Below are 10,240 nucleotides of genomic sequence, written 5' to 3'. Positions count from 1 at the left end.
TCAAATACTTATTTCATTCATGAAAATGCAAATTACTTTATAACTTTTTTTGTAATGCATTTTTCTGGATTTTTTTTTTTTTTTTTTTTTTTTTTTTTTTTTTTTTTTTTTTTTTTTTTTTTTTTTTTTTTTTTTTTTTGTTGTTATTGTTGCGTCTCTCACTGTTCACATAATCCTACGATTGAAATTGTAGACTGATCAGTTCTTTGTTAGTGGGCAAACTTACAAAATCAGCTGGGGTTCAAATAATTTTTTCCCTGACTGTACTTACTCTGCTGGATAATTTTTCTGACCTAAACAGCACTGCTACATTTCAGCAGGTTCCTTTGAAAACCTGACCCATTTCAGCCCTTCCTGGATTAAATGTGCTCTGTACATTTTGGACTGTGGCGTAAAGCAATGATATCCTTATGATATCCTTAATGGAAAAAGATATTTGAAAAGGCTACACTGCTAACATGATCCTGTGTGTTCTACAAAGAAAAATTAAACTCTTCATTGACTCTCATTAACAATGCAATGAAATACAAAAAGTTATAGTTGATATAAATATTACATAATGCAAAATAATTTCAACATAAACTCTACAATGTTGCATGTAAAAGGTAACCTCAACTTTTAAGCTTAATTTGCTTTAATTTAGCAGAGGTAAATCTCTCTCAAAGGTTTAGTGAAGCACACCACAACAGCATGTACAGTCATCTGTCATGACATTTAATTAAAATGTCCAACTTGCAAATACAAGTTGGCTTTAAAATTAGAGGTACACAGTCAGGTTTCAGTTGTTTGTCATATGACTGTAATATAAAGCCCTGACCATCTTACCTGCATGGATGTGAGTCTGTTTTGTCTCCATGTTCTGTGAGCACCTGTGGACAGTGACACACTGTCAGGCCTCCTTATATAGCTTTGCAGCATGTTTCTACTATACTATTACTAAATCCCTAAATCAACACATACAGCAGCACCTGAGAAGGGCATTAGTCAACAAAAATAAAATGCTTTCCTTGTTTCTTCTCAGTCAAACCCCATTATCAGTTAGAGAAAGCTAAAGCTAATGTAAATCCTTCAAATGCTGGTTTATAATTGACAATAACAGCTGACATCTAGCTTTCCAAAACCAGTGGTATAAAAAGTTATTCAGCCCCTTTGCTTCCAGTACATGAATGTAAAAATATTTGTTCACTCAAAATCCTACTTAAGGTATTTGTAAAATATATAATGGCTCTTTTCTACGATGTGTTAGGGGATTCCACTGACAGCGAAATCTTGTTTTTTTATATATATAAGAAGACAGATGGCTCACCTGGTCTTTTATTCATTATATTTACATATCTCATCTGTTATATATCAGATTCAGTTATTGATAGGAGCCATCGATAGTCTTTCAAGTATTACCTGCTAATGTATAGAATTTATCCTTTAATTGCACTTAAAAAAAACTTTTTGTTTAATTGTTGCGGTTTCTGTGAAGTGGCTGCTGTAATTCCATAGAAAATGTCCCCCATGGCTGATATTTAATTAAATCTGATGTTGTTTTTGTTAATCCTGATGTAAAACTGCTTAAGCAACATTTTATTGTTGCTGCTGGTCTGGGTAGTGCTTAGTAGATTAATTGGTTTAGAAGAGAAAAATAATGCTGATAAAAAATGTTCTGCACAAATTTGAATTTATTTTTCAAGTTCTTCTCTCATCTTGGCTTTTTTGTGAAACATGAACATTTATTTAGCTGAAACTATGTGTGAATTTAAGAGGCACTGTTCAGATACACAATGTGACAGGGAACCCCAACTTTACACTGCGACTCTGTAAGAGCCAAATATTTTGATAACCACTAGCTTAATTTTTAATAACATAGAGTATGTTTAAATGTCGTTTTGAGTCGAAAAGTAGGCAAACTAGTAACTTGTCAAATAAATGAAGTACAGCAGTTCCCTGTGAAATGTAGCGGAGTAAAAGTCGTGTTGCAAAAGCTCATACGTAAATATTAATTATCTTACTCGCTTCCTCTATTATCTAATGCTGCACCCATTCATCACCGCCCAGCAGCGCCCCCCAGCGGCCTGCTCTGTGTGCACCTCCGTGCGGCACTGCCTGCGGAGGATGATCTCAGCTGACTGTCTCTGTTATTATGTCCCCGGACGGACGCCGCCAACACCCAAACACAGTGCGGCCAAACAGGCGAGTGGCGCTCAGCATCGTCACTAATCACTGACTGCACAGGAAGAAACATGAGTCACGAATGAGGTCTGCACGATGTCTTTTAAGGTAAAACTGCTTTTTCCATCATTGTACGCAGCCCAGAGGCCTCTGTGAAGCCCGATCTCACCGGCTCCCTCTTACACTGTGGACATGTTCATTTTCAGGGTAAACCGTTCGAGAAAACCGACGTCAGCTGAGATTGAAGTGGTTCCTCACTTTAATGCAATCATACAGTGTAGTGTGTGTGGGTATGATAGAGTGGCCTGTGGTCCTGGTCCCATGTGGATTCAGCTGTTACTTGTATAGGCTACTGTGCACGTGCTATTTAATTTAATAGAAACTTCATTCAAATCCGTTTAGTCTGTTCTGGAAAAGAGGAACTGTGTGTGTGTGTTTGCTTATAACTGTACTGATCGAATTTCTCACCTGTATTTATACCCAGACACTTTACAGTTGCATCCAGCTATACAGGTCACTGTTTTTACTGTGTGCCCTTTGCTGCCAGTGTGTATAATACCATAATGGTGGTTTCAGGTCAGGGTTTGTTGTGTGTATTTACCCTCCAGAAGGAAACACCCTTGGCTAATGCTGTGTTTTGGGCAGCGAGGAAGGGGAACTTGGCTCTGCTTCAGCTGCTGCTCAACAGCGGGCGTGTGGACGCAGACTGCAGAGACAGTGTACGGATGCTGCATGTCCTGGCTGCTCAACTGCACACTATACCCATAACCCACCTGTGGTAGGGAGACAGAGAGCTTCAAGCCTCACCTGTTATGATAAAGGGTGACATTTGGACAGAACTTAGCAATTTCATCACCACAGTTAAAGCAGTTTTCAGCAAGTCACAAAAGTAAAAGACCTGATTGCTAATTTGTTATTATATTTCTTTGCAGTATGGAACAACAGCGCTCATGGTGGCGTCTTACAGCGGCCATTATGAGTGTGTTAAAGAACTTATCATGCAAGGAGCTGACATCAACTACCAGAGAGAGGTATGATGGGTGATAATGCAACTAGCACATAAGAATTTTCTGAAATACAAACCAAAAGTCACTGTGAATCTGGAGTCTCATTGTGGGTTGTAGGCTCCAGAAATGGTCATTTTTATACTTTGGCATTAAAGGTGCTGGTAGGTTACCTACAGACAAAGGCAGGGTACCTGTTTTCCCTTGTTTCCAGTCTTTGTGCTAAACTAAGCTGGCAGACCCAGGAAACTCCAGGAAGTCACCACTCTTGGGCAAGACAAAGTATGGCACACAAGCCCCACATAAAAGACAAACTGTAGTTTTTACACTTCAGTCTTTGTATGGATGTCCTGTTTTTATGCTAAATTAACTGTCTTCTGGCTGTAGCTTCATATTTATGCCACATTCATGTCATATTGGAGATGCAGAAATAACCAGTTTTACATTTGTGAATAGGATTCACATCAACACTCAGTACCTAATTATGACTGGGAAAATCAAATGTTTTTGAAGGCTTCAGTATACCCGACTTGGCGCTGGAAAGTATAGAAGTGCCAGCAAAGTCCTTTGTTAAAGGTAACTAATTGCTTTAGTGCTATATTCAACAAACAAGGTATTTCTAACATACATGTGCAACTCTGCAATAAAAGAACTGTGCTTTGTTATTACACTTTTTTTCAACTTACTCTCCTGTATAGTAGCTATTAACAGTGCTTTAGGCAAACAGTTTGCCTGCTAGGTAGTATGATGTCCTTTGAGGAAATGTAGCTAACGTTTGTGTTTCTGTGTTGTTTTGTTAGTTTTTATTGATTAAGGCAGCTGCACAGGAATACTATCAGCTGACACCTTGAATTGTCTAGTGATAAAAAGGAATCTCTCCCCTTTCCCATCTTTACCTTCCCTCCCATTTGACATGAATGCAGCATTGCATTTGGAAATCATGTTCAGTCTGTTAAACTTGTTAATCTGTTATTGTCATTTATTCAGTCTTTCTCATTTGTTCTATTTTTACCATGTTTTCTTTATTGACATTTTATGTTTATGTTTTAATTTAGCCCACTGTGTAACAATTGCACATTTTTTGTACTTTACTAACATACACTTGACTTTTATGCATTATGAAAATGATGAAATGGGGGAAAAAAAGATGAGGTCTAAACAAAGCTCGAATCTGAGCTCTAATTTTGGGGATTCTATTCCTCATTTCTGACAACGGCAGGATCTTTTTATATCATCCTCACCAGACAGGTTCTACTGCCCTGTTCTTTGCCTCGCAGCAGGGGCACCATGATGTTGTGAAGCTCCTCTTTGAATTTGGTGCCTCCACTGAATTCCAGACAAAGGTACGCTGCAGGACACAACAACTTGGCCCACAGTATTTATAACAGTGGGTGTAATGGAGAACATGATGTTACCTCAGATTGTGAATCAGAATGCATCATGTAGAGATAAAAGAGACAAAAATATACTGCTCAGGCTGCAGTTTACAGTGATCACTTTCAGATTTGTTTTTCCTGCTGTTGTTTTCTTTTTGTGTGGCAGGATGGTGGCACAGCTCTCACTGTCGCTTCTCAGTATGGACACTCTAAGGTGGTGGACACCCTGTTGAAAAATGGAGCCAATGTTCATGACCAGCTGAATGTGAGCCCCTTTTGCATGTTCAGGCACTGTTTAGGTCTGTCTCATCTCACTGTCAGACACTGTGTTAAGCCTCTTTGTCTGATGGTTAGTTGCACAGTGTCACAGCAGCTGGAATCCAGACTCTCAGGTTTCTGCAGACTGCTGAGTCAGACACAGCTGACATTTGGCAGGATTACTATCTGTCCTTAGGCCTGGGAAAACAACCTGACAGCACAAACGTCCATTTTATAAAACAGTAGTAACATAGTAATTTGTTATAAATACACTTTGGCTTAGTAGGAAGCTTTTCAGACAGGTTTTTTTTAAGCAGGGTAAGTACATGAGACAAGTAATACCCCGTGTACAAAATTATTTTTTTCTGTTTCAGGATGGTGCCACCCCTCTGTTCCTTGCTGCCCAGGAGGGTCATGTGACTGTGATTCGCCAGCTGCTTTCATCTGGTGCCAGGGTTAATCAAGCGAGGGAGGTAATGACCTTCTGTATTTTGGACATTTTAAAGGACACAGTCACAAAGTGTCTCCTTCTCTAGCTCACAGCTCTTACTCCACACCCTTCCAGGCAGGGGTTAATTTGTGTTGGAACAAGTCAGATCAAATTGTCATCTGCACTTATTTTGATAAACCTAGCACCTTGACATATGAAACAATTGGGTTATATGAAAAATAAATAAATGTAAATAAATAAAAACTGGCCTTTTACAGCAGCATATTGGACTAAAATCAGAATAAATAAAGGGAAAAAAGTATTAGAATAATCAGTAAAATAATAGGTTAAAAAATAAGTAAATAGGTTAAAAAAATTCATTTGTAAGAGTGAGTGGAGTAAGTCCCCACATATTAGGGTGAAGGCCATAGCCTCATGGCCCTAATGTATTTAGCATCACTCGTGCTTGACATTTACAACTTGCGCTTGCAAATGTGTTTCTCCTTGTGTGATTTATTGGTCTTTACAAACACACAACAAATAATGTTGTGTGTTAAAGTTAAAGTTGTTCCTTTAATGTGGAAACTACCCAAAACACGCTGGTCATTGAGGAGCTTTTGTTTCATTCCCGGACCTTCTCTCCCCACATTGACATGCCAGGTCCATCAAGTGATATTCCGGGACCTTATAATTTACAGATTAAGCACTGCCTCCAGGTTATCCAATGCCTTCATCGAATCTAATAGTCCTTTTTGTTTTCACCTCATCCCTCTTATGTCCTCTGTCACTGGACCTCCCCCTATTTGCCAATGTGATCTCCAGGATGGCACTGCCCCCCTGTGGATGGCAGCTCAGATGGGTCACAGTGAGGTGGTGAAGGTGCTGCTCTTACGTGGTGCAGATCGGGATGCAGACAGACAAGTATGCTGTTCTTTTGTGATATTGAAAGTAATAAAATGTATTATTGACTGTTGATAATGGATACTTATATCCTACTGCCCAGAGATGCAAGAACATTTGGATGGAAGTGGAGAGCATAATATCAGACTAGGAGGCTGACATTTTTACTTTATGAGTCATTTGTAGATACCTTGAGAAACCTTTCAGCTTCAACTTGTCTTTGTTTTTAAGGACTGAATATGTATAGTGTAAAGTAAGTGAACTCTTTACCCTGGAAAAAGCAACTGACAGAACAATGTTCACTCAAGGTCCACTAAGGGGCTTTTGACTGTCACACTCCATTTGTCATGGAACTGTTGGTTCAAACTTTCATTGTTTTGAGCACTTTTTTATTTCCAGGGTCATGAACACACCATCTTTTCTGTCGGTGTAGAATTCAGATTTATCCACTGATGAGAACCATTTGATTTAGTTGAAAAACCAAGTAAGTGAAATTTGACTGGTGATTGTTTTGATAAATAATTGTAATGTTTCCTCTGCTGCCTTTCCAGGATGGATCAACAGCATTATTTAAAGCTGCTTTAAAAGGACACAACAGTGTCATTGAGGAACTTCTCAAGTTTTCTCCATCACTTGGCCTTCTCAAGGTAGACAGTGCTCTCAAAGATGTTGTCCTCTTTAAAAAAGAAAGGAAGAAAGAAAGAAAATGTCAGGCTTTTGGTAAATACATTCATTTGTTGTCTTGCCACAAGTTAGATGAAAGGTTAGATAAAGAGTTTTCTTGGTCTTCCAGATCTCATCTTGACCTCCACAGTTCCCCTGATCTGCCATCTCTTAATTACATTTCTTACTGTGGAAACTGCAAGCTGACAACGCTTTGCTATCTTCTTGTAGCCTTCTCCTGCATTGTGGGCATCAATAACTTTCATTTTCAGGGTCTTACACAGCTGCTTAGAGGAACCCATGGTTGCTGGGTGTCCACAAGTGTGTGCACAAGGTTTGAAGAGTCAAAGTATTTGTACAGCTTTGAAATTGGCATTTACCAATGACAGCTGTTGCTGTGCATCAGATCTAACGAGCTGATTAAGGTCTGATACCTTGTGAGAGACTTTGAGACTCTGGAACTCTTAGGGTGCCCAAACTTTTGCACCATGCCATAATCATGTTTTTATTTTTTATTTTTGTTCAATTTATGGCATAAGAAGTAACTATGCATCACTGTTTGCAGAAAATATTGTGCATTTTTTCCATTTCCAAGAGAAACTGTGTTAACATCTGTTCAAATAAAAAATCACCAAAATCTGTTATTTATCAAGGGGTGCCTAAACTTTTGCATAAGACTGTATGTAGCTCCATCCAGAACTCGGTTAGCTTAGCATACAATGATGGCCACAAAATGAACCCAGCCAAGAAATAGTCAGGTACATAAATAACCCTTCATAAAACCTCAGTGTGCCATTTTACTTTTTAACTGCTTCAGTCATGCTGCCAGGTTTATTTTTTAGCAAAGCCATACTAGCTGTTTCCCCATGGTAACATGGTTTATGCTAAGTTATGTTAACTGGCTGCTGGCTCTGGGTTTCTATTTAGTGCATAGAAAAGAGACTGGTATGGAGATTCCTCTAACTCTTGGCAAGAAAGAAAATTTGCATTTTCCTTAAATGTGAGACTGTTCCTTTAATGCTAACCTTTTTGAACTGGTTAAAGAGCCCAAGGCATGCTCATTTCCAGCCATTTGATAGTTAAGCTTGGGTACCTCTAGTTTAGCTTTGCACCCATCATAACTCCAGATAGTCTGTAATTATTTCAGAATGATAAAACCCAAGAGCCTCCTCCTTCACAACTCTCTGGTGTTGTGTTGAAATCTGTTTCCCCATCGGGATGCATTTTCCCTAACCTGAATCCTAACATTATCTTAACCACAACCACTGAGACCACTGCTACATGAAACAGAGTTTTGAAAAGGGGAAACACATCTCGACAGGGGAACACTTTTCAACACGACTGGTCAGGAAGCCAGGACAACGCATCAACAAAAAACACCTACAAATAAGCTAAGTTTTCAACAATGACAATACCTCAAATCTTACTGACCTGTTCAAGCCAGAATATGAAAATGGACAGAACAACGAACCGCAGCAGCATTAATTAATTTGAATTTCTCCTCCATAGATGAGTAAACAATGGTATATGTACTGATGAAAAGAGATAACACTCTAAACAAAGCAGGTAATTGAGAAATCCCATATTTTAACTGGCATAAGGCAGAGACATAGCAACTTTTGCAGCAACATGCGTGTGGGTTTTTTAAACTTACTATTACGTCCCAGCAGGTACTGTAATTTCTGGACTATAAGCTGCACCTACTAAATGTAAGACAAAAAAACATTTTGTACATAGCCACAGGTGTCCACGTTGTAACATGAGATATTTCGACAGCCAGATCGATCACCTGTAACTTGAAGCGGCATCATATGCATTTCGTCGTGTGTTGTCCATGATGAGGGTGTGGGCATGAAGCGACAAAAGTAGCGACTTATAGTCTGGAAAGTACAGTACTAGAAATTTCAAGGTTGGTAAATCCAACCGGTGATTGCTGTGTCTTCCCCCACACAACCACATACATTCCCAAAGTAGTGAAATGATTCTAAAAGGTAGTGTAGCACCCACAATAACATCATGGATCGTTAATCCGCTCATTAACCAGTAACACATCACACACGGTAGACACACTGGCCTCAAGCAGTCAAAACAAACAGGTACTGAGCTCACGGGGAATCCAGCGTTGATGATCATTCACCACCACAGGGGGCATCACTGGCCGGCCGAATTATTTCACTACTTGTAGGTTAAACCCAGTCAGGTAAAACAGCGGGTCCCTGTACAGGAACATTCTCAGATATGCAGTAACTTCAGGCCCTGTATTTTTCTCCACATGCTCTGGTCATAGTGCAGCAGGATGTAAAATATATCCGCAAAACTATGTGCAGTCAAAAAAAATCCCTCTTTTAAAATGGCACCAGTGGATGTCAGGCAAGCTCACATGAACACGCAACTGCCTGGAGATTACGACCATTCAAGGAAATTCATGAACTGTTGTGTAAGACTTTACATAATTGGGGGCGAGAGTTCACAAGACTTGTACAAACTGAGTTGCTTCTGCATAGAAGTACAACAGCACAGGTACACCTCTTTTTTGAGCTTTCAGTCACGTTTAAGATGGTAATTCATAGTTGTAACATAGATAAGTTAGAAAACACAGAAAAGCATGTCATGGGCACTTTAAAGAGCAGGATGATATTTGTTAGATACTGGAGAATATAGCACCACTTTGTAAGCTTATATAATAAGTTACACGTGTTCATTTGTTCTCTCCAGAATGGCTCCACTGCCCTTCATGCTGCTGTTACAGGTGGAAATCTGCAAACTGTTGTGCTGCTGCTCGGGGCCAGTGCAGACCCCACACTACCGAACAAGGCAAGGCACTTAGATTTGTCACATGAGATGTCACAAGAGACAGAAATTAAGTAGATAACATCAGCTTGTTAACTTTTTGTGTTTTGCAGAATAATGAACTGCCTGCACATCTTACTAAAAGTGATCGCATTCTAAAGGTTTTACGTCCAAAAGTCTTAAACAAAGACAACTGATGACCACCCAGCCTCCTGTCTCTATGCCTTGCTGTACCACATTTACAGCATCACAGTGTCATAATCTACTCAGCCCCAAAATGCGCTGTACATTGTGCTTGCTTTTGACTGCAACTGAACCGAAGCTCTCATATGTTTAATAAACCTAGACTTAGTCTAGAGCAACACAATGTGCATCCAAAATGCATTGTCTGCCATGAGCATCATCTCCTTTATGCAGTTGTTCTGCGGTATATCTACTTATTTTTTTATCCCAGGTGTTGTAGCATTTCAAGATATTTTGCACACTTTTTCTTTGCCTTTTTAATACATGTAATAAAGTGTAAATTTGTTCATTATTGCAAGGTGGCAATGTGCATATTTATTGCTGTATGAGGATTGTTTTATTTTGAAAATTAAGAGAAATATTTAGAGATAATATGCAGTTATATTATGGCATCAATAAGCAATTACATATTCTAG

General features: G+C 39.1%; 2 protein-coding genes across 3 annotated transcripts in view; one reads left to right on the top strand and one right to left on the bottom strand.

Moving 5' to 3' along the window:
* cts12 (cathepsin 12) overlaps positions 1-856 on the bottom strand; it is a 5,688-nt gene extending 4,832 nt beyond the window's left edge. The window contains exon 1 of the mRNA XM_020603344.1: positions 826-856. Within this exon, the coding sequence (XP_020459000.1) occupies positions 826-856 (31 nt within the window). The remainder of the gene's footprint in view (positions 1-825) is intronic.
* Positions 857-2,076: 1,220 nt separating this feature from the next.
* ankrd29 (ankyrin repeat domain 29) lies at positions 2,077-10,116 on the top strand. Of its 2 annotated transcripts, XM_020603454.1 has the most exons (10): positions 2,077-2,268; positions 2,769-2,879; positions 3,093-3,191; positions 4,409-4,507; positions 4,707-4,805; positions 5,173-5,271; positions 6,051-6,149; positions 6,680-6,775; positions 9,507-9,605; positions 9,695-10,116. In XM_020603454.1, the coding sequence occupies exons 1-10, from the start codon at positions 2,257-2,259 to the stop codon at positions 9,776-9,778; spliced, it is 897 nt and encodes a 298-aa protein (XP_020459110.1). In that variant the 5' UTR covers positions 2,077-2,256; the 3' UTR covers positions 9,779-10,116. The 2 variants fall into 2 exon arrangements, with proteins under 2 accessions (XP_020459110.1, XP_020459111.1); XM_020603455.1 differs by lacking the exon at positions 2,077-2,268 and having other exon boundaries at positions 2,787-2,938.
* The last annotated feature ends 124 nt before the right edge of the window (positions 10,117-10,240 follow it).

This window comes from Monopterus albus, unplaced genomic scaffold (genome assembly GCF_001952655.1).
Source record: "Monopterus albus unplaced genomic scaffold, M_albus_1.0 scaffold61.1, whole genome shotgun sequence".
Taxonomy (NCBI): Eukaryota; Metazoa; Chordata; class Actinopteri; order Synbranchiformes; family Synbranchidae; genus Monopterus; species Monopterus albus.
This window is presented reverse-complemented; position numbering and strand designations above follow the sequence as displayed.